Genomic DNA, 25653 nt, shown 5'->3' on the forward strand with positions numbered 1-25653 from the left:
CTTGGATTATGCATAGAATCAGTAGACAGTTCTCTTACATCATAGGACATATGACTGCCACAGTCTTTTGTAGGCACAGTCTCCATTTCAGGTACCACAGTACTCAACTCATGTGTGGCACTAAGTGTGCCAGGGTCCTCCTTGGCATCCATGGGCATATATTTGGACACTAATCGTCCCAAATCAATCCCAACAAAACTTTGCTGGGAAGGTTATCTGTGACCCCCACGTTCATCAACCCTCTTCCCGTCCCCCAATTCAGGTACACACATGTAATGGGCAAGGCTGGGGTGAGCCCTCCAACACCAGCAATTGTCCTCCCTGGCATGAGATCCTCCGGTTTGACAAGTGACGGGTGCACAAGGGTCATCTGTGCACCGGTATCCCTTAAACCCACTGTGACATTGTCACCCACAGTAACCTCCTGTAGGTTGTCACCAGCCGCCCTCTTATTCCCACCCACAAACAAAACAGAAGGTGAAGAAACCGTTGGGTGCTCTTCCTCTTCTCTGGGCATGTAATGCTGATATGCCCCACTTGATTGCACACAAAACATCTGCGCTGGTCTCCCACTGGCTTGGGTGAGGTAGAAGGTGTCACCCCAGAAGCTTTGTGAACAACATTAGAAGAGTTGACAGGGGGCTTACCCCCTTCCATCCTGCAGCTGCAGGCTTCCATATACACACAAAGCAGGCTTCCATATACAGCACAAAGCACAGCACAGCACAAATATGCACAACACAGATATAGACAAACACATATACATATATACACATAACACACACACATAAACACACACACATTTGCATAACAAAGACATATTATATATCTGTGTATTGCATATGTGTGTATATGTCACATATACACACACATATATGCATAGCACAGGCATACCTCCCAACCGTCCCGCTTTCGGCGGGACTGTCACGGTTTTTTAGCCGTGTCCCGCTGACCCGGGAGGTTAGGAGAATATCACGCTCTGCTCTGCATTGTCCCGGTCCAAGAGACTGAGTCCCGTCTCCTGGTCCCGGGACACATCGGCTGCAGAGACAGAGGAGACAACGCGGCTGCTGTGAAGTCAGAGCTCACAGTACAGCACGGCCCCTCTCCTCCCCCGGCCACCCCTCCTCCCCCCTGTGTGAGCTGTGCAGAGGGATGTGTGAGGAGGAATCATCAGGGGGGGGGGGGTCACCTGCAGAGGGGCTGCTGTGTCTTCAGATCCTGCAGAGCAGAGCACAGCCCCCTCTCCTCCCCCGGGCCGCCCCTCCTCCCCCTGTGTGAGCTGTGCCGAGGGATGTGTGAGGAGGAAGTGGGGTCACCTGGAGAGCGGCTGCTGTGTGCCCCTGCCATAGACCCTGCATACTCCTCTGTTCCTTCTCCTGAAGCTGTGGAGGTGCATTTTTTTTAAAAATGTAAATCTTTTGTAGAAAAAAAATTCTTCCTTTTGCCATACTTTGAGGCCAATAACTTTTCTATACTTTGGTGTGCGGAGCTGTGGAAAGAGGAGCTGTCACCCTGAAAAACAGCACTAGGAGGGCGCGTTCACACGGTGCGTTATGTCCTGCGTTTTCATTGCGTTTGAAACGCATTACATCAGCTGAGGAGGCGATTTGCCTAATTACATTACTGTTAACGTTTCCGTTTACAGAACGCACTCTAAACGCAATGTCAACGCATGCGTTAACAAGCGTAAACAGTAATTTAATTAGGCAAATCGCTTCTCAGCTGTTGTAATGCATTTCAAACGCAATGAAACGCAGGCAATACGCACCGTGTGAACGCGTCCAGCGATGTTACTAAAGTAAGCTACTCCTAGTGCTAAGACAGACGCAGCGGTGCTACACTGATAGCGCTACCGGAAACCTCCGATAACACTAACAAACACCGCTGCGCTGTACCCTACAAATGCCAGACCGCTTTCAAAGGGGTCCGACGTATTCATGAGGGGGCGGTCCCTCTTCCCCTGACCGCCCCGCTCGTTCCATAGGCCGGTGGTGACTGCCACGTGTCATGCCCACAATCCCACCCCCTCATGAATATGCCACTTTGAGAGCGGCCTGGCGTTTGTAGTGTACAGCGCGGCAGTGTTAATTAGCGTTATCAGAGGTTTCTGTGTAACACCGCTGCGTTTGGTTTAGCACTAGGAGCCGATTACTTTAGTAACATCTAGTGCCGAATTTCTGGGTGACAGGTCCTCTTTAAGGTGTCATTTATGCGGTATGAGATGACACTTACATTAATACCATTTTGGGGACCTCTTATTGAGCGGGTGCATGTCACAATAATTCAGTGCATCCGCCACAGTGTGTGTTATTTGTGTCTTCCAGGACCGTGCATGCTGTGGACTACTTTGGATTCGAAGGATTACGTCGATGACTGGCATTTCTAACAAATAAAATGGTCAACGAGGGTGTGTCTGCGTTCTTTGTTCAATTAAATTTATATTTGTTAAAAATGGTGTGATTTCTTTTTTTGCGACAAACTCATAGTTTGCCATAGTAGTGGTGCCGGCTAGATGACGGTGCTCATTACTAAGGGCTGGCCTTAGTGTTTGCCTTAATTGTTTTGGCAAATTCACACTAACGCCCATACTATTACCCCGGTAACCACCGCCACCAGGGGTGCCGGGAAAAGCCGGGTACAAACCAGTACCTGACTGTCTATAGATGGTCAGGCAGTGGGGCGGCTGCAGGCTGTTATTGTTGCGCTGGAATAGCCCCCTAACAGTGGGCTATCCCAGCTCAGTAATGGCAGGCTGCTGCTGCTTTTTTGTATCTGGCTGATTTGAACAATAGGGGGATTTGAAAAAATGAGGGAAACAGCCTGGGAGCCCCTTTGTAAGGGGGGACCCCATGCATATTTTTGTCAAAAATTTGAAGAAAAAACGGCGTGGGGTGCCCCCTATTTTTCAAATCGGCCAGCTACAAAAAAGCAGTAGCAGCCTGCCATTACTGAGCTGGGATAGGTCACTGTTAGGGGGCTATTCCAGCGCAACAATAACAGCCTGCGGCCGCCCCACTGCCTGACCGTCTATAGACGGTCAGGTACTGGTTTGTACCCGGCTTTTCCCGGCACCCCTGGTGGCGGTGGGTACCGGGGTAATAGTATGGGCGTTAGTGTGAATTTGCCAAAACAATTAAGGCAAACACTAAGGCCAGCCCTTAGTAATGAGCACCGTCATCTAGCCGGCACCACTACTATGGTAAACTATGAAGAGTGTCGCAAAAAAATAAATCACACCGTTTTTAACAAATATAAGTTTAATTGAACAAAGGACGCAGACACACCCTCGTTGACCATTTTATTTGTTAGAAATGTCGGTCATCGACGTAATCCTTAGAATCCGAAGTAGTCCACAGCAGGCACGGTCCTGGAAGACACAAATAACACAAACACACAAAAAAGGGCACGCAGCCATGGGGGTGGGCATGCTCATTGTCTAGGGGGGGGACATGCTCGTTGTCTAGGGGGGGGACATGCTCTTTGTCTAGGGGGGGATATGCTCGTTGTCTAGGGGGGGCATGCTCGTTGTCTAGGGGGGGACATGCTCGTCTAGGGGGGACATGCTCGTTGTCTAGGGGGGGCATGCTCGTTGTCTGGGAGGGGGCATGCTCGTTGTCTAGGGGGGAGACATGCTCGTTGTCTAGGGGGGAGACATGCTCGTTGTCTAGGGGGGGGACATGCTCGTTGTCTAGGGGGGGATATGCTTGTTGTCTAGGGGGGACACGCTCGTTGTCTAGGGGGGGGAATGCTCGTTGTCTAGGGGGAGTGGAATATGCCCCCCAATTATATACATAAATATACATTGGTGCCAGTGGGGTTAATCAGTATATATATATATATATATATATATACATTGGTGTCAGTGGATGCGTTGGAGGTATGAGCAGTGGCGTGGCCAGGGGGTGTGGTTAGGGGGCGTGGCTAGGGTGTGGCTTCTGTGGGTAAAAAAAATCGCAATTTTGTCCCTCTTTCTCCTCAACAAAAGTTGGGAGGTATGCACAGGTATATATCTATGTGAACTGTATAAACAACTTTTAGACACTGTCCACTTACAGTTATTGATGCGGAAGGCACAAAGCAGCCTCTGGCTGTTCTGGGTCACTGCATTCCCCTCCCTCCCCCTCTCTCTTTCTGTCCCAGCTCCACTTCAGGTCTCCTAGGAGGGGGAGGAGTACAAGCTTTCCCACGCTACACATTGAACTTCTTTTACACATTTAGAGAAGTGGGGTCCTCTGACAGGAGAACAGACATTATCCTGCACCCTGCTGTGTGCTGCATCAGAGGACTGCAATTGCGACCCGGCTCGTTGAGAGAGAGGCCCGCAGGTCGCACTGCACGGGGTAGTGCATGGGCCCCTCTCTCAACGAGCCCGGTCACAATTGCAGTCCCTGCCATTCAATATAGAGAGCCCATTCAACAGCAGCTATTGGCATCTGCCAGGAGAACCCTGGAAAGCCTTTTTAAATAATGTGGTAATTTTAATGAAAAGTAAAGTATAAAAAATTCTTAACCCCTTACGGCCAAAGCCACTTTTAACCTTCCTGCATGGCCCATTTTTTCAAATCTGACATGTGTCAACTATAAGTGGTGATAATTTTGTAACGCTTCAACATATCAAAGTGATTTTGAAATTGTTTTCTCGTGACACTTTGTGCTTCATGTTAGTTAAATTTTGCTGGTATGTTTTGCATTTATTTATGAAAAAAAAGATATTTGGTGTAAATTTGGAAATATTCTGGATTTTCGAGAATCAAAATGTTCTACTTCAACAAAGATTAATGACAGCAAAAATACTTGATAAGTAACATTAACAGAATGTCTGATTTAAGTTGACATGGTTTTTTACGCATCCTCTCATTTTTGTAGGAGGCTATGGGGCTTTAAACTTTTTCATAAAAAATGCAAAATCCTGCTATTGAGGAACCTTCTCAGGTTCAGCACTTTACCTCATGTCTTTTAAACATACCTGTAAAGGCAGAGTGACAGAATATTAGGTAATTTACCAATACAGACAGTCCCCGGGTTATGTACAAGATAGGTTCCATAGATTTGTTCTTAAGTTGAATTTGTATGTAAGTCAAGACTGTATATTTTATAATTGTATATAATTGTAGATCCAGACAATGTTTTTTGTCCCAGTGACAATTGGTGTTTCAAAATTTTTTACTGTAATTGGACCAAGGATTATCAATAAAGTTTCATTACAGGCATCTTACATCTGATCATTGCAGTCTGGGACTAAAGTAAAGCATCCAGAGACCCCTCACCAGAGGTCCCAGTAAGCAGAGGGGTCCGTTAGTAAGTCGGGTGTCCTTAAGTAGGGGACCGTCTGTATATCATAGTATCATAGTATATAAGGCTGGAAGGAGACGCAAGTCCATCAAGTACAACCTTCAAGAATTAAATAAATGTTTTATCCCCATAACCCGTGATATTTTTTCTCTCCAGAAAGTCATCCAGGCCTCTCTTGAACATGTACATAGAGTCGGCCATAACAACCTCCTGCGGCAGAGAGTTCCATAGTCTCACTGCTCTTACAGTAAAGAACCTTTGTCTATGGTGATGGTAGAATCGCCTCTCCTCTAGGCGTAGAGGATGCCCCCTTGTCCTGGTCACAGGCCTAGGTATAAAAAGATCTTTGGAGAGATCCTTGTACTGTCCGTTCAGGTATTTGTACATTGTAATGAGGTCTCCCCTCAGTCGTCTTTTTTCTAAACTGAATAATCCCAAATTTTGTAATCTGTCAGTGTATTCTAATCCCCCCATTCCCCTAATAATCCTGGTTGCTCTCCTTTGCACCCGTTCCAGCTCTATTATATCCTTTTTATACACTGGTGCCCAAAACTGTACACAATATTCCATGTGTGGTCTGACCAGGGATTTGTATAAGGGCAAAACTATGTCTTTATCATGAGAATCTATTCCTCTCTTGATACATCCCATTATTTTATTTGCTTTAGCAGCAGCCGCCTGGCTCTGGTCACTAAAATTAAGTTTACCATCCACCAATACGCCCAAGTCCTTTTCAGCTTCAGTTTTACTAAGTAATTGACCGTTTAGAACATAATTATACTTTTTGTTTCCATGGCCCAAGTGCATAACTTTACATTTATCTACATTAAACCTCATCAACCATTTCTCTGCCCATCCCTCAAGCTTCCACAAATCCCTCTGTAATGCTAAACTATCGACCTCAGTATTTATTACTTTACACAGCTTAGTATCATCTGCAAATATTGAAACTTGACTGTGTAAACCCACTACAAGGTCATTAATAAAAATATTAAAAAGAAGTGGCCCCAATACTGACCCCTGTGGCACTCCACTGGTAACATCAACCCAATCTGAGAATGTGCCATTAATGACCACCCTCTGTTTTCTATCACTAAGCCAATTACTTACCCAGATACACAGATTTTCTCCTATTCCCAGCAGTCTCATTTTGTATACCAACCTTTTATGTGGCACGGTGTCAAATGCCTTTGAGAAGTCCAGATATACAACATCCACAGCGTCCCCCAGATCCAGTCTTGAACTTACCTCCTCGTAGAAACCAATCAGATTAGTCTGACAGGACCGATCTCTCATAAACCCATGCTGACGCTGGGTTATAAGGTTGTGCACAGTGAGATACTCCAGGATAGCATCTCTAATAAACCCCTCAAATATTTTCCCCACCACAGCAGTTAGACTTACGGGTCTGTAGTTTCCAGGATCGCTATTTGATCCTTTTTTGTATATTGGTACCACATTTGCTATGCGCCATTCCTGTGGAACATAACCAGTCCTCAGTGAATCTTCAAATATTAAAAATAACGGTCTGTCTATCACGGTACATAATTCATGCAGAACCCGGGGGTGTATGCCATCTGGCCCAGGTGATTTATCTATCTTAGTGGTTGCGAGGCGGCGCCGTACCTCTTCCTGGGTTAAACTGTTGACATTATAAAAAGAATTTACATTATTCCTCATTGTGTCTTCCACCAGGGGATTTTCCTGGGTAAAGACAGTTGAGAAGGCGACATTCAGTAGATTGGCCCTTTCCTCATCTCCTTCCACCATGACCCCCATGTTATTTCTAAGGGGACCCACACTCTCTGTTTTTAGTTTCTTATCATTTATATACTTGAAAAATAATTTGGGATTATTTTTGCTCTCCCTGGCAATATTTCGCTCAGTCTCTATTTTTGCGGCCTTTATCTGCTTTTTACAGGATTTATTTTTCTCTCTATAATCCTGTAATGCCTCATCACTACCTTCACGTTTTAGCACCTTAAATGCTTTATCTTTCTCGCTTATTGCTTTCCTTACAAGACTAGTTAGCCACATAGGGTTTTTCTTGTTCCTTTTATGCTTTTTCCCATAAGGTATGTGTTTCTCACAGGACTTTTTCAGAATATATGAGAAAAAGTCCCATTTTTGGGGAACTATTCAAAGTTCTGCACCGCTTTCTTTATATGTAATTTGGAGCCTCCTTTCTGTCATCTCATCAGCCAGACATTCCTGATCCTAAAAAAGTCACAGATGTCATATGATCTGTATCTGTACATTTGTTTTGTAAATATTATCATATAAGATAGGTTCAAGATAGGTTCCATAGATTGTATAGAGGTACCTCATATTGACACACTATTCTTACGTACTTTCAGAATATTATTTTGGACCTGAAGAAGGGGAAAATCCTCCCCGAAACGCGCTGTCCCTATTTTGCTGACCTGTACCTAACAAATGCACTGATCAATAAATGTTTGACAAAGATCTGTTTTTTTATGTACTGATATGCATTTGATTATGTATAATATTATATATGAACTTTGAAATTCAGTTTAACCCGACCAGCAGTGCAGAACCATATCTGGTAAAACCGCACCAGTTTTTTCTGTGATTATTATCAGGAGCTAGCTCCTGCATACCAGGCTCTGCAGCAGCTTTTACTCATATTATTTACCTTTGTAATAAGGCTTGTTCCTGCTTAAGGTATATAGGTTGCTAGTTCACTTGGAACCCTGCAACCCCCATACACTCAAACCCACGTGGTGTATAAATCCCATTTAAACTGACTGTCTCTGTCACTGACACTGTCTGTCTCGGGCGCTCTCATCCCAGCGTCTGTCTGTCTCAGGCACTCTCATTCCAGTGACTGTCTGTCTCGGGCGCTCTCATTCCAGCAACTGTCTGTCTCGGGAGCTCTCATTCCAGCGACTGTCTGTCTCGGGCGCTCTCATTCCAGCGACTGTCTGTCTCGGGCACTCTCATTCCAGTGACTGTCTGTCTCGGGAGCTCTCATTCCAGCGACTGTCTGTCTTGGGCACTCTCATTCCAACGACTGTCTGTCTCGGGCACTCTCATTCCAACGACTGTCTGTCTCAGGCACTCTCATTCCAGCGACTGTCTGTCTCGGGTGCTCTCATTCCAACGGCTGTCTGTCTGGGCCACTCTCATTCTAGTGACTGTCTGTCTGGGGCACTCTCGTTCTAGTGACTGTCGGTCTTGGGCGCTCTCATTCCAGTGACTGTCTGTGTCTCTGACTGTCACTTTCTCTATGGGGGATTTATCAGAAGTGTCTGTGAGCAGAACTGCTCCAGTTGCCCATGGCAACCAGTCAGAGCTCAAGTTTAATTTTTGCAGAGCTGTTTATAAAATTACACCTGATCTTTGATTGGTTTCCATGGGCAACTGGAACAGTTTTACCTCAGACATTTCTGATAAATCTCCCTCAATCTCTGTATCCCAATCCATCTTACCTCACACATAAGTGTCTTATACTCATTGCCTATAGTAACCAATCACAGCTCAGAGATCATATTAAAGGGGTATTCTCGTCTCGGCATTCACATTCAGTTTCATTAATCTTCCATATATAAACATGGTCAGACAGGGTTCAATAGCGCCTGTCTGGCCTCTGCTGCCAAAATGTGAGGTGGTCGTATGTGAGGAAGCTATCTCGTTTCTAAAGGGACAACATGGCTACATTTATGAGAAATTATATTCACACAGGAACATTTTTTTTAAAGAACATCCCAATGAAGAAATGCTTACATATGGCAAATGAATTCAATTAAATGTAAATGCCCGGACGGGAATACCCCTTTAACCCCTTAACGCTCTGCGCCGTAGCTCTACGGCGCAGAGGTGTAAGGGATGTATGAAGAGGGCTCACGGGCTGAGTCCTCTTCATACAGAGGTGGGGGTTGTTGCATATTGCAGCAAACCCCCACCGCTAATAACCGCGGTCGGTGCCTGCACCGATCGCGGCTATTAACCCTTTCAACGTTGCCAGCGCGGGCGCCGCCATCTTTATTACGATCGCGGGGGGGGGGGGGGGGATCGGTTGCCATGGTAGCCTCGGGTCTTCGTTTGACCCGAGACTATCTGGCATCTGCAGATTCGTTACAATGAGCCAGTGGCTCATTGTAGTGAATGTGCTGCAAAAATGCCATATATTGCAATACAGAAGTATTGCAGTAAAAAAAAATGACCTGTGGCAGAACAGCAACCAATCACAGATCAGCTTTTAACTGTCACAGCAACAGCAGACAATAGCTCCTGTATATGGTGGGTAACAAGTGGTTTTTGGAAAGCACAGGGGGAAAATTTAGGCTCAAAACAAAGATTCAGAACACAATTATAAAATATACTAGGAAATAACAACACTGATCGAGAACTGCACAATGTTGATTTTTTTTTTTGCTGTAAAGTGGGAAGAAGTTAACATTACTTTTGAGCTGTATCAGTAAACTATGTACTGGTTTATGTATAACACATGTAGGGATTTATTTGAGTAATTGTTCTGCAGTTTAATTTCTCAGTTCAGTACAGTAGAAATGTAAGAAACAATTAGATATGGTGCTTATATTTTACTGGCCATAATCCACATTTATAGAAAATGCATTTGAATATTCTGTCTAGAGCTTTTCCTACAGCTAAGATGTTTACAATCCATTTATAGGGTATTATAGTAGTGATAAGATGATTTTAGTATAATTCCTGTTTGGTCAATCATAATGTGGCAGAATATTCAGATGTCCTTAATCCCTAACGCTGGTTATTGACAGACCATATAAACGATATGTCAGCTGTATTTCCCAAACACTGTAGTGCCACCCAAACTCTTAGCAAAATGAAAGTCTCTGTCTCTCCACAGAACTACTGCAACAATATTTTCATTTTTGTAAAATGTAATTTATTTTAGGATATATCTTTGTGGAACTCTCAGTGTAGCATACAGTAATTAACATTTATGCTAACTATTTTTAGTTTTAGCTTTTTCATGGTGTTGCTTTTCAGGGCATAAAGTAACATTTTAGTATTGTATATACCATAAAAACTATGCACAGCCTTTATGTTCTTGCCACACAAATGTTCAGACCACACAAATGACAGCATGACACTGTGAAACATAACCGCCAGCCATTTAGCAGTTTACCAACATTGCTGTCAATGACATTTATTGAGATTCAACTACTGAATCTCCACTAGCAACTAATATGTTGACAAATTGTGCAGAGCAGGTACAAGATTACATAATGGTGACCGTCAGCTGGGTAGGTTTCAATATCTGTGTGTAGCAATGACATAGAACTGGATTTCCTCCTTAAGGTGGCTACTTTGGGAATTGTGCTTCTAACTGAAACCCATAATAAACAAAGCAGCCTATTTAAAGGGGTATTCTCGTCTGGGCATTCACATTCCATTTGATTAATCTGCCATTAATAAACATATCTTCAATTAGATGTTATTAAAAATTTTCCATAGATATAGTGGTATGGTCCCTTAGAAACGAGATAGCTTCCTCGGATACGGCCACCTCTGCTGAAGGGATTGCACAAATAAACAAAAAGTTTTTGTATATGAAATATCTGAGAATTACTACATGTCCCACAGCCGTCCTGTAGTAATGATCGCTGAAGCCAGGTGGTCAGGAAGGGCTCAATAGTACATGTCTGGCCACTGCTGCCTAAATGTGACGTGGTCGTAACCGAGGAAGCCATCTCGTTTTTAAGGGACAACATGGCTATGTTTATGGGAAATTATCTTCAGAAACACATTTTTTTTTTAATAACATCCAATTGAAGAAATGTTTATATATGGAAGATTAATGAAACTGAATGTGAATGCCGAGACGAGAATACCCCTTTAAGAGGTAATCCTTTTCTATTACACTGTTATGTTATCACATAAGGAGAATGAGACATTTATCAATTTCACAGACTGGAAACAAGAAAATAGGTTTTGTACCGTGTTAGCAAGCTGTATCCATTTGCCCACTGGATCACATTTAGGATCTTCCTCACATTATCGGGAACCTAATTCTCTACCTGTTCCCCATGTACTGGTGTTGGCAATAAGGTGTTCATACAGACAGCCTCCTGGAAGGAGCTCAAAGGCTGGTGGCACTAAGTAGTGTCACCACTATGGGCCACACTTTGGTGGCAACATGGTTGATTTATGACAGTGTGGGTACCAAGTAATATAGAACTCTTTAATAGGACACAATTAAGAGCAAGAAACTCCTTTTAACATGAGTTGAAAAAAACCCTATTTTATGGGATATGAAATGTAACATAATAAACTAATAGAATTTGGTAATGGTGTGATTGTCATTGTGCCCATACATAAGAGAGGTACAAGTAAACAGGCAGTCCCCGGGTTACATACAAGATGGGGTCTGTAGGTTTGTTCTTAAGTTGAATTTGTATGTAATATTTGTACTGTATATTTTATCATTGTAATCCCAGCCAGAACTTTTTTGGTCTCTGCGACAACTGGATTTTAAAAAGGTTGGGTTGTCATAATACTGAATATTAACACTAAAGCTTCATTACAGACACATTTGATAACTGTTACAGCTGATCATTGTAGCCTAGGACTAAAGTACAATATATTACCAATATCCAGAGGTCCGTTTGTAACTAGGGGTCGTATGTAAGTCGAGTGTTCTTAAGTAGGGGACCGCTTGTACAGACAGTCCCCGGGTTACATACAAGATAGGGTCTGTAGATTTGTTCTTAAGTTGAGTTTGTATGTAAGTCGGAACTGTATATTTTATCATTGTAGCCCCAGCCAGAACTTTTTTGGTCTCTGTGACAATTGGATTTTAAAAATGTTGGGTTGTCATAAGAATCAGGAGTAACACTAAAGCTCCATTACAGACACCTGTGATAACTGTTATAGCTGTTTATTGTAGCCTAGGACTAAAGTACAGTAAATTACCAACATCCAGAGGTCCGTTTGTAACTAGGGGTCGTATGTAAGTCGAGTGTTCTTAAGTAGGGGACCGCCTGTACTCCTCTTTAATCAATCTGATGTCAACCTCAAGTAGTAGAAATCAATCTTCTATTTCATTGTTAAATTAAAAATGTCAATTAAACGTGTTTCAAGCCTGGACTAGGCTCATCATCAGTTACAAATATCATATATATGCTATGGTTTATATATGCTATTTGTAAATGATGAAGAACCTAGTCCAGACTCAAAACGCTTTTTTTGGCATTTTTGATTTAACACTGAAATAAAAGATTTTATTTTTACTACTTCCAGTTGGCGCCAGATTGAATGAAGAGGAGTATCCTCGTATCTTTCCTGTGCCTTCCTTGGCGTTTGTGCCAAGTTCCTCTTCCTGGATTGCCTCTCTGATCATTGCTTACCCATACCTCCCAACTTTTGTGGAGGAGAAAGAGGGACAAAATGGCGGCGCGCGAAGCGCGCCGCGGCGATTTTTTTACCCACAGAAGCCACACCCTAGCCACGCCCCCTAACCACGCCACGCCACTGCTCATACCTTCAACGCATCCACTGGCACCAATGTATATTTATGTATATAATTGGGGGGCATATTCCACTCCCCCTAGACAACGAGCATGCCCTCCTAGACAACGAGCATGTCCTCCCCTAGACAACGAGCATGCCCCCCCCAGACAACGAGCATGTCCTCCCCTAGACAACGAGCATGTCCCCCCCTAGACAACGAGCATGTCCCCCCCAGACAACGGGCATGTCCGCCCCCAGACAACGAGCATGCCCCCCCCTAGACAACGAGCATGTCCCCCCCAGACAACGAGCATGTCCCCCCCAGACAACGGGCATGTCCGCCCCCAGACAACGAGCATGCCCCCCCCTAGACAACGAGCATGTCCCCCCCAGACAACGAGCATGCCCCCCCTAGACAACAAGCATGCCCCCCCTAGACAACGAGCATGTCCCCTAGACAACGAGCATGCCCCCCCCTAGACAACGAGCATGTACCCCCCCCTAGACAACGAGCATGTACCCCCACCTAGACAACGAGAATGTACCCCCACCTAGACAACGACCATGTCCCCCCCTAGACAACGAGCATGTCCCCCCCCCCCTAGACAACGAGCATGTCCCCCACCTAGACAACGAGCCTGTCCCCCCCTGTGGCTGCGTGCCCTTTTTTGTGTGTTTGTGTTATTTTTGTCTTCCAGGACCGTGCCTGCTGTGGACTGCTTCCGATTCGAAGGATTACATCGATGACCGACAGTTCTAACAAATAAAATGGTCAACGAGGGTGTGTCTGCGTTTTTTGTTCAATAAAATTTTCTGAAAACGGTGTGATTATTTATTTTTTTGCGACACTCTTCATAGTTTGCCGTAGTAGTGGTGCCGGCTAGATGACGGTGCTCATTACTAAGGGCTGGCCTTAGTGTTTGCCTTAATTTTTTTGGCAAATTCACACTAACGCCCATACCATTACCCCGGTACCCACCGCCACCAGGGGTGCCGGGAAGAGCCGGGTACAAACCAGTACCTGACCGTCTATAGATGGTCAGGTAGTGGGGCGGCTGCAGGCTGTTATTGTTGCGCTGGAATAGCCCCCTAACAGTGACCTATCCCAGCTCAGTAATGGCAGGCTGCTGCTGCTTTTTTGTATCAGGCTGATTTGAAAAATAGGGGCACCCCATGCCGTTTTTTCTTCAAATTTTTGACAAAAATATGCGTGGGGTCCCCCCTTTAAAGGGGGCTCCCAGGCTGTTTCCCCCATTTTTACAAAAAAATGGGGGGGAAAAACGGCATGGGGTGCCCCCTATTGTTCAAATCAGCGAGATACAAAAAAGCAGCAGCAGCCTGCTATTACTGAGCTGGGATAGGCCACTGTTAGGGGGCTATCCCAGCGCAACAATAACAGCCTGCAGCCGCCCCAACACCTGACCATCTATAGACGGTCAGGTACTGGTTTGTACCCGGCTCTTCCCGGCACCCCTGGTGGCGGTGGGTACCGGGGTAATGGTATGGGCGTTAGTGTAAATTTGCCAAAAAAATTAAGGCAAACACTAAGGCCAGCCCTTAGTAATGAGCACCGTCACCTAGCCGGCACCACTACTACGGCAAACTATGAAGAGTGTCGCAAAAAAATAAATAATCACACCGTTTTCAGAAAATTTTATTGAACAAAAGACGCAGACACACCCTCGTTGACCATTTTATTTGTTAGAAATGTCGGTCATAGACGTAATCCTTCGAATCCGAAGCAGTCCACAGCAGGCACGGTCCTGGAAGACAAAAATAACACAAACACACAAAAAAGGGCACGCAGCCACAGGGGAGGACATGCTCGTTGTCTAGGGGTCAGGGGTAGACATGCTCGTTGTCTAGGGGGGGGGGGGGAATGCTAGTTGTCTAGGGGGGGGACATGCTCGTTGTCTAGGAGTCGGGGGGAGACATGCTCGTTGTCTAGGGGGGGGAATGCTCGTTGTCTGGGGGGGGGACATGCTCGTTGTCTAGGGGGGGGGCATGCTCGTTGTCTTGGGGGGGGACATGCTCGTTGTCTAGGGGTCAGGGGGAGACATGCTCGTTGTCTAGCAGGGGGAAATGCTCGTTGTCTAGGGGGGGAAATCCTCGTTGTCTAGGGGGGGGACATGCTCGTTGTCGCAGTAAAGGGGAGGGGTCCTATGGAGCGCAGTAAAGGGGAGGGGTCCTATGGAGCGCAGTAAAGGGGAGGGGTCCTATGGAGCGCAGTAAAGGGGAGGGGTCCTATGGAGCGCAGTAAAGGGGAGGGGTCCTATGGAGCGCAGTAAAGGGGAGGGGTCCTATGGAGCGCAGTAAAGGGGAGGAGTCCTATTGAGCGCGCAGTGAAAGCCATAAAAAACACATTTGATATTTTCCTTCCCGCTTCCCAGTACAGGGCCTGGAATATTTAATACTGTCACTAGGAAGTATAATTTGTTACGCAGAAACAGGCCGCACACAGCTCTGTACGTGGAAAAATAAAAAAGTTATTGATTTTTGAAAGTGGGGAGTGAAATATGGAAACGCAAAAATTGTTCCGTCAGAGTAATGGAGCAGACGGCCGTGCATGACCATTCTGCTCCATTACTGTCACAGAGCGATGACATGTACCTTATGTGGACCCCAACAGACCCCTTGTTTTCATGATCTATGGGGGTCACATCACTGAAACCCCCACACATCAGCAGGTTAAGCCCTGTCCTATGGATAGGGCCTAACTTGTATTTGTGGGAAAACCCCTTTAACCCCTTAACGCTCTGCGCCGTAGCTCTACGACGCAGAGAGTATAAGGAGTGTATGAAGAGGGCTCACGGGCTGAGTCTTCTTCATACAAGGTGGGGGGTTTTGCATGTTGCAGAAAACCCCCACCGCTAATAACCGCAGTCGGTCATTGTCGCCGGCAAAGTCTTTTTTACGATCGCTGTGCCCCCGAACGTCATCGGGGGCGGCGATCGTTTGCCGTGGTAGCCTCGGGTCTTCTTTTGACACGAGGCTACATGGCTTCTGCAGGTTCGTTACAATGAGCCAGAAGTATTGCAGTATATGGTAGGAGCGATCTGACCATCTAGGGTTAATGTACCGTAGATGGTCTAAGAAATAGTGGAAAAAAAAGAAAAAACAGGTTTTAAAAATAAAAAAAATTTATAAAATATTAAAAATTCTAATCACCTCCCTTTCCCTAGAACGGATATAAAACATAATAAACAGTAAAGATCACAGACATATTAGGTATCGCCGCGTCCCAAAATGCCCGATCTATCAAAATATAAAAACGGTTACGGGCGGCGGTGACCTCCGAGGCGGGAAATGGCGCCCAAATGTCCGAAATGCGACTTTTACACCTTTTTACATCACATAAAAAATGAAATTAAAAATGATCAAAATGTCGCACAGACCTCAAAATGGTAGCAATGAAAACGTCGGCTCATTTCGCCAAAAATGACCCCACCCCCAGCTCCGTGCACCGAAATATGAAAAAGTTATTAGCGTCAGAAGATGGCAAAAATTTTTTTTTTTTTTTTTTTGCACACATGCGTTTAATTTTTGAAAATGTATTAAAACACAATAAAACCTATAAATCCGGTATCACCGCGATCGCACCAAACCAAAGAATAAAGCTGAGGTGTTATTTTGAGTGCACAGTCAAAGTCGAAAAAACTGAGCCCACAAGAACGTGACATGTGCGGTTTTTTAAAAAATTTTTTCCACATTTGGAATTTTTTGCAGCTTCGCAGTACACGGCATGTTAAAATAAATAACATTACGGGAAAGTAAAATTTGTTACGCACAAAATAAGCCCTCACACAGCTCTGTACACGGAAAAATGAAAAAGTTATGGATTTTTGAAGTTGGAGAGCGAGAAATGAGAGAAAAACCCTGCGTCCTTAAGGGGTTAAGGGATTAAGTATATGGTACAATAAAAGCAGAATAGAAGGGCACTGGGGGGGTTAGGGATGGGGGCAGGGGGTCTATGGAGGAAAGTGTTTAACCCTTTAGCTGCTGCCTGCAGTCACTGTAGAGTACCTGTTATCACACTGCAGCAGCTGCACACACTCGGCTCTGCTTCATCAGACGAACTTCAGTGAGGAGCAGGAGGAGGTGGGGGCAGGGAGCCATTGATGTAGCAGTGCTGGAGAGTTCCTGCCTGCACGGAGGATGATCCCCTGGGGCTGCTGTGCAGGGGCAGTGCAGAGAACATGACACTCTGCACTGCTCCATCCATCCATCCATCCATGTGCCTGCAAGTGGCAGCCTGAGGACAGGGAGGGCTCTGCCTCCCAGGGGAGGGGATGGGGGAGGTGCCGGCTCTGCAGCAGACAGCCCGGGAGCTGGAGAGGAGGAGGACGCTGTACCCCGCCCCCTGGCTTCTCTGTATCCTGAGCAGGACGGGGGCGGGACTCGGGGGCGGGACTCGGGGGGGGGCGGGACAAAACGGAAAAATCCGTGAAACCGCAAAAAAACCGGGACTTTCACTTAACGGTCCGTGCAGGCGGGACAAGGGTTAAAAAACGGGACTGTCCCGCCCAAAACGGGACGGTTGGGAGGTATGCTTACCATCCGTGTTATACAATCATGAAAGGTGAGCATATATCTTACTTAACTATAATAACTCCTAAATCTGCAGCAAACACCCACTGGAAACACCAGATTGCAGGTGTTAACCCTTTCATTGCCACCAACAGTCAAGGGCTGACAGCATCGCCATATTGGCTTTGATTGTCGCTCCCCGTGATGTCATCAGGAAGAGATGATTAGTTGCCATGATAAAAGACTCTAGGACCTGTCATTGCTGCAGATTTGTAACAATGTGCTAGTAGCACACTTTTACAAGTCTTCGTGAGAATACCCCTTTAACAAAGAGAGGTTGCCATCAGCTGCGGGGAAATAAAGTATTGCATAGCATAATTATTAGTATTACACGCCAGCCATTTACTTGCAGGCTTGTATATTTTACATGCAGGAGCATATTTAATATGTGTCATTTATGTTTATGTTTATATCATAAGTGATTGCACTATGTAACATTTAACTTTTTCTGCAGTTGAAGTGGATATTTTACTGCCCCTGACATGATTATTTTAGCAAATATGTAAATGTTCCACTAAATAACAATTTTCGAACATCCTCTGTTAGAACTCTGGATGTTGATGTTGTTTTCTTCTACTTTCGGAACCTTTATGAATAGTTTGCCAGCTATACATAACCATAGTAGTACTTAAAGGTGCATTCACATCTCCATATCCTGGCACTGTCATCACTGATTGCACTTCTTCATACTGTTTAGATACACAAAAACTACAACATTTACATCTGGTTGGCAATTACCAATAACAGAGGAACGTCACTCTGCAAAGATCTCAGATAAGATGTTCCAGAAGGTTTCAAGGTTTCAAGATTGCAGCAAAAAAAGTGTTGCAGAAACTGGAAGAGCAGGAAAATTGTTGGGCGCTCAAATTGAGTGACAAAAAAATGGCAGATTTGTGGCTAATTTGTGGTGCCACAACATAATAAATTAGGTGCATGTGGCACAGCAAAACCCATTCTGTAAAAAAATGGACAGACATACAATAATAAATGACTGCCATTCTGCCTTTTAGTTGCATAAAATGTGTTGTTTCCATAATTTTTAAGATACTCATATCTATTCTATATTTTAGGTGCAAATCAAGATTTCACATCATGGCTCAGAAGTTGACCCCAGAAGATTTGTTTCAAAGACCTACTAGAGATTCAGTCTCATCACTAGACTCAGACAAGCTGCCTACAACAGAGACTACTGGCGAGGAATCTTCTGACAGTGAAGGCGAACAGGAGGGTATTTCCCACAAACTCATCCGTAAGGTGTCTACATCAGGACAAATACGAAGTAAGGTAAGATCTAAATGATAGTAATGGTCAAATCCCCATAAAACTATTTTTCTAATAAAAATACTTACAATAGCATATGCATATACGCTGTATTAAATATATTTTTAAATAAATGTATGTTTTTTTCCCTTTTCATTGAGGCGAAAGGTAGCCTTATTGTTGAACACCAGTCTGTCAGCAAATATGACAGGTGCCATCATATTTGATGACTTCTTTGAGGTACTGAAAAAAAGTCATCTGTATTATAATACATATGCCATAAGATGGATTTTGGAATCAAGAATTTTATAATAGTCATCCTAGTCGTCTTTCTGGGACTATGATACACAAAGTTTGAATCCTGTTCTATATCTCCGCCTGAACATTGAAAATATTTGGTTGCTAGTAGCAACTTCACCAGATCTGCTTTGCTTTTCAGTCACTGGCCATGTCCCATTGTTGTTATTTTAACAACAGGCCTTTACTTTTGTCCCATTGTTATTGAATCACCACTCATACTCAGTTAGTATGAAAATACAGTTCAATACAACCTCTGAAAATTAGAAATAACCAAAGCAAAATGAAAAAGAAATAAAGATGATAGTATGATAAAAAAAACGTTCCCAAACAATCCGTTTTAAACTTCTTTACTCGAAAGGATATACATACATATATGTAAAATTGTATAACAATTGTATATAACAATTGTATAATATAGCTTTGTAAAGTGGCAGTGAGGCCCCTTTCACACTTGCGTTTTTCACGCGCGTCTTTTGATGCACAGAACTTGCATTATACTTGCATTACTTGCATTGTAATCAATGGGTTGTTTCAGAATTGCTTTATTTTTCACACACACACGCACATTTGTTTTGATGCACGTTGAAATCTCAGCATGCTCTACTTTTGCAAGTCACGTGCATCAAAAAAACGCACCATACAAGTCTATGGAGATGCATGAAAAACGCATTGCACTCTGAGACACATGCAAGCGCAATGCGTTTTTTCAATCATCAATTGCCATAGAAAATATAGAGCTCAGTCCTGAGTCTTTTTCACGATCGTTATCTGCACATGAAAAAGGCATTGTAAACAACAAAAAGAAGCGTGTGAAAAACGAAGACACTGAACTCTGACTGAAAACTGGTTGAACTCTGATTAACCCCATAGCGCAAAAAAACGTACCTGTTGCGTAGCAGGGAGTATGAAGCGGGCTCACAGGCTGAGCCCTCTTCATATAAACCGGGTGTTTGCTTCACAATGAGACCTAGATCGCAGGGGCACCCGTGACACTGGGGCTACCTATCTACTGGGGGGCTTGAGCATATGGTACGGCTCTTACGGCTGAAGTATGGCAGTATATGATAGGATCAATCAGACAACCTAAGGTTAATAGTAGAAAATAAAATTTAAAAAAAGGGAAAAAAATTATATTAAAAAAACTAAAAATTTAAATCACCCCCCTTTCCCTAGAAATCATATAAATAAACAGTAAAAATCATAAACACATAAGGTATTGCCGCGTCTGAAAATGCCCGATCTATCAAAATATACTAACGTTTTTTCACTGCGTTTAACCTCCGTAATGGAAAATAGCGCCGAAAGTCGCAAATGGCACTTTTTTGCCATTTTGAAAAATAGAAAAAATGTTATAAAAAGTGATCAAAAGGCCGCTAAATTATTAGCGTCGGAAAATGAAAATTTTTTTTCTGTACAGGAGGTTTTAATTTTTGTACATGTATGAAAACATTATAAAACCTATACAAATTTGTTATCTCAGTGATCGTACTGACCCAAAGAATAAAGGAGACATGTTTTTTGGGGTGCACAGTGAAAGCCGTAAAATCTAAGACCACAAGAAATGGTGCAATTGCGTTTTTTCATCATTTGCACTGCATTCAGAATTTTTTTCCGGCTTCCCAGTATACGGCATAGAATATTAAATACCATCACTAGGAAGTGCAATTTGTTAAGCAGAAAACAAGACCATACACAGCTCTTTACATGGAAAAATAAAAAAGTTATAGATTTTTGAAGGTAGGGAGTGAAAAATAAAGACGCAAAAGCGAAAAGGGGCCTTGTCCTTAAGGGGTCAAAAATGTCAGTTTTTCACTACCCAAACCCTAATTATTCCCTGATCAGACTCTGACCTTATCTGCAATGCAAGAGTGAAAGAGGCCTGAGTGATACAGTGAGCTGAGGATGCACCATTTGCATTGAATTTCAAATGTATTACACAACTAACACCCTACTGCAACAGTCCAGGAAGGTGCCATCTCATGTTTTGGCCAGATAAAAGTGTTGAACAATTAAAAATAAAAGTTGATTTTATACATTATAGTGTTAATTGAAGCAAAACTGTAGCACTGCACACAGCTGTGCACAAACATCCTAAACGACGCAAAGAGGTCACAATCACAAGTGCCTACATATACCAGCCACAATACGACTCTCAATAATAATAAACCAAAGGAGCAGATGCTGCCTGGCATCCATGTTTGTGTCCACATTTTTACCGCTCTTTATGTGCAGGTATAGTTTAGTGAAACTGTTGTACCCAGGGGCGGACTGGGAATTTAAAATGGTCCTGGAAAAAACTATAAAAGTGGCCCCATTTTATGGGCGGAGTCAAAACAAGTAGGTGTGGTCAGATAATGTGGGTGGGGTTATAACAGACAAATTGTTGGTAGATGGCCTTAATGCAAAGCAAGAACATCTTTTGCTAGTAAGTGAAAAGAATTAATGGCCCCAGCCTACCCCAGACATAGAATTAATGGCCCCAGCCTACCCAGAAATAGAATTTATGCCCCCAGCCTACCCCTGGGGCCATTAATTCTATGTCTGGGGTGGACTCGGGCCATTAATTCTATGTCTGGGGTAGGCTGGGGCCATTAATTCTATGCTTGGGGTAGGCTGGGGGCATAAATTCTATGTCCGGGGTAGGCTGGGACCATTAATTCTATGTTTGGGGTAGGCTGGGGTCATTAATTCTATCTCTGGAGTAGGCCGGGGCCATTAATTCTATGTCTGGGGTAGGCTGGGGGCATAAATTCTATGTCCGGGGTAGGCTGGGACCATTAATTCTATGTCTGGGGTAGGCTGGGGCCATTAATTCTATGTCTTGGGTAGGCTGGGGCCATTAATTCTATGTTTGGTTTAGGCTGGGGGCATAAAGTCTATGTTTGGGGTAGGCTGGGGGCATAAATTCTATTTCTGGGGTAGGCTGGGGCCATTAATTCTATGTCTGGGGTAGGCTGGGGCCATTAATTCTATGTCTGGGGTAGGCTGGGGGCATTGATTCTATTTCTGGGGTAGGCTGGGGGCATTGATTCTATTTCTGGGGTAGGCTGGGGGCATTGATTCTATTTCTGGGGTAGGCTGGGGGCATTGATTCTATTTCTGGGGTAGGCTGGGGGCATTGATTCTATTTCTGGGGTAGGCTGGGGCCATTAATTCTATGTCTGGGGCGGACTCGGGCCATTAATTCTATGTCTGGGGTAGGCTGGGGCCATTAATTCTATGTTTGGGGTAGGCTGGGGGCATAAATTCTATGTCCGGGGTAGGCTGGGACCATTAATTCTATGTTTGGGGTAAGCTGGGGTCATTAATTCTATTTCTGGAGTAGGCTGGGGCCATTAATTCCATGAATGGAATGTGGTGTCGCTGTTTTTCGTATTAAGACAATTTTATGTGTCATTTTTCAGGGCTATATGTTTGCAGAAGTTCTCCCTCTGATGAAACTTTGGTGAGAACGCGTCAGGGAGGTGTGATGTTTATCTAAGACAAGGTTAAGTGCTTTGGTACTGCCGTTGTAAGGGCGGGAGCTTTTTGGGGAACTAGGGTGAGCCTATTTAGGGAATCACATCCTCCCCAACCATCTCTAGGAGAATAAAGTGGAGGCTCCCTCCCAGCCCAAATACCAGAATTGATAAAACCGTACACCTATGGGTAAGCAAGACCCCTTGTGGGTCTGACAAACCAGTGACCCGAAGGGTAGGTATATGACTAATTGCATTGACTAGTATACAGGTCAAAATCTAATTGTATACCTATATTTGTTGTGCGCCGAAGAAATTGATATATATGTACACTAGGGTGTGTTGTTGGGGCGTGTTTTGTCTGTCGGTTGTTCTTGGTGTGAGCAACGTTTCTATAAGTTTTTTTTTAGAAAGACTTTAATAAATATTTTCATTTTAACTGTTTACCATAGTGCTGCTAAGATATTATACATCCATTGGTGACAGAGTAACCATATCTGTTTTTTGCTTTGTGCACTTTTTAAAATGAACTGCAGAACAATATTTTGCAACTTCATTTCTATTATTAGCACATAAGCCTTTTGGTGGCAGCATTTATCATTGTATACTTGCAGAAGGATTAAAATGCTCTTTGCATCTTTAATACTTTATCCCTTAAGTCACATTAATGCAGCTACCAAAGTAATCTGCTCCTTATCCCCTGATATCTTAATGCAAATATTTTTTTGGTATTCTATTGATGTTATTCTTCATCATGGCTAAGTCATGTGGTAATTTTGACTTATTCTTTTTTTCAACATTATTTGTGTGTTAGCCTTCTCTGATGCAAGTTTTACAGTGGGTAAGTAGTCAGAACCCTTCAAATGTTTCACTCTTTGTGTGATTCCAGCCAATTGGTAAGATCAAAAAAGTAATTTTTTTGTGCATTGATGTACACTCTGCACCCCATCTTGACAGAAAAAAACAGAAATGTAGATATTTTTGCTAATTTATTAGACAAGAAAAACTGAAATACCACATGGTCATAAGTATTTAAACACTTTTCTCTGTATTGAGTAGAAGCACCTTTTGAGCAAGTACAGCCATAAGTCTTCTTGGTAATGCAAATAGTTTTTCACACTTTTGGGATCCTCTGCCATTCTTCCTTGAAGATTCTCTTCAGTTCTCTCAGGTTGGATGGTGAATGTTGGTGGACAGCCATTTTCAAGTTTCTCCAGAGATGCTTAATTGGGTTTGGGTTACGTCTCTGGCTGGGCTATTGAAGAATGGTCACAGAGTTGTTCTGGGGCCACAGTTATTTTGGGGTTCTTCTTTACCTCTCTCACCAAGGCTTTTCTCTCAGAATTGCTTAGTTTGGCTGGACTGCTAGGTTAAGGAAGAGTTGTGGTTGTCCCAAACTTCTTCCATTTAAGGATGATAGAGGCCACTGTGCTCTTAGGAACCTTGAGTGCTGCAGAAATAGTTTTGTAACCTTGGCCAGATCTGTGCCTTGCCACAATTCTCTCCTGAGCTCCTTAGATCTCATGATTCTCATATGCTCTGAAATGCACTGTGTGCTGTGAGGTCTTATATAGACAGGGGTGTTCCTTTCTAATCAAGTCCAATCAGTTTAATTAATGAGTGTCACAACAAAGTGTCTGAAAACGTATGATGAATCATTCTTGATTAATCAATTAGCAAAAATATCTACATTTCTGTTTTTTTCTGTCAAGATGGGGTGCAGAGTGTACAGTAAAGGGGTATTCCCACGAACACAAGATTATTAAACATAATCAGGATAGCAAAATAACATATTCTCTAATTCAATTTTATTAACAAATATACAATATTTCACAGATATAATTTCAACCTGTCTATATCAGTCCTGGTGTGTACAATCTCGGTTGTCCCGGGATTGAACCATAAATCTTTAGATTTTTATGGTTGGGCACAGCAGATTCTTCTAAGAATAGCTTTTCCTGTCTGCTCAATGCAGTGCAATCACTGTCCATCCCCCCTACATAACAAGACAATGTCACACACAGATGCTTCCTGCCAGCAAGCAGCATCATACACACACAGACTTACTAACTCTACAAGCAAGATAAGGTCTTTATTGAGGGGGGGACACAGTGGGGGTCATTTACTAAGGGCCCGATTCGCGTTTTCCCGACGTGTTACCCGAATATTTCCGATTTGCGCCGATTGTACCTGAATTGCCCCGGGATTTTGGCGCACGCGATCGGATTGTGGCGCATCGGCGCTGGCATGCACTCGATGGAAATCGGGGGGCGTGGCCGAACGAAAACCTGACGTATTCGGAAAAACCGCCGCATTTAAAAACCGAAAATGTGTCGCTTGGGAAGAGCTTACCTTCACCTGGTCCAGCTCGGTGTATTCCGGCGCGTTCAGATGATTTTCAGCTCAGCAGCGCCACCTGGTGAACGGTGGAGGAACTACCTTCATAAATACCGTCCGGACCGCTGCTGGATCGCGAATGGGCCGGGTAAGTAAATCTGCCCCTGTGTGTGTTATAGCTCAGATGTAGTAGGGCTGAAGTGTGTCTTTGTGTGTTATATGCATCTCATGGATCTCTTCATCTCATATCTCTGATCTGTTTCATGTCTCTTTTCCTATGTGCCAGATACTAGTAGAATGTTCAGTCAGAAGCTAAATAAAAGTGTAGATAAACCTGGACCCTGATTATCTAAGCATATTGTCAGCACATAGCATCTCAAAAGCACTAGAGGGATCATGTCCGCTTAGAGAATCCCCACCCAAAAACTGGAATTTTACACTGACCATCAATGAGTTATAAACACTCATTTAAGCAAGGGGTTAAACATTTTCTTTATTCACTAGAGGATTCAAATTTGAGAACTTTCTTTCATGGGGAAATCCCTTTAATGAGCAAAGAGTGAAAAATCTAAAGGGGTCTGAATACTTTCCATACCCACTGTATGTGGAAATACATGTTTTCATGCATTTCTAAAATTAATAATTGGTTTTTGACACAAATTGAATGATGGAGGTGTGGGCTGTGTACTGCTGATTAAGACAAATGCAATGGCCAAATTTTCTGTTTTCAAAATAAATTTAGGAATGAATTTACTTTTAATGTGTGTAATCACTATATTTTGCAGGTTATGGCCATCTTAAAATTTCTAGATTAAAAGCAGATTTTTGGTTATTTCAGTTTTAGTGAAATAACTAAAACCCCATGTGTTTGGGGCACATATTTTGCCATCAGAGTAAATTTTTATTTTTATTTTTTATTTAACACTTTGAATGAAAATTGCATTATATTGCCTAACTC

General features: G+C 43.4%; 1 protein-coding gene across 6 annotated transcripts in view; it reads left to right on the forward strand.

Annotated features, from left to right (window-relative positions):
* Nucleotides 1-25653, forward strand: part of LOC140077441 (diacylglycerol kinase eta-like) — a 212407-nt gene that overhangs the window by 30311 nt on the left and 156443 nt on the right. For 5 of the 6 annotated variants that reach the window (XM_072124658.1, XM_072124664.1, XM_072124659.1 and 2 more), the window contains exon 2: nucleotides 18411-18624. In XM_072124658.1, coding sequence (XP_071980759.1) covers nucleotides 18411-18624 — 214 coding nt within the window. Of the gene's footprint in view, nucleotides 1-9539; nucleotides 9559-18410; nucleotides 18625-25653 lie in introns of those variants that run through there. The other variant, XM_072124662.1, reaches the window with a different exon arrangement.

This window comes from Engystomops pustulosus, chromosome 9 (genome assembly GCF_040894005.1).
Source record: "Engystomops pustulosus chromosome 9, aEngPut4.maternal, whole genome shotgun sequence".
Classification (NCBI taxonomy): domain Eukaryota; kingdom Metazoa; phylum Chordata; class Amphibia; order Anura; family Leptodactylidae; genus Engystomops; species Engystomops pustulosus.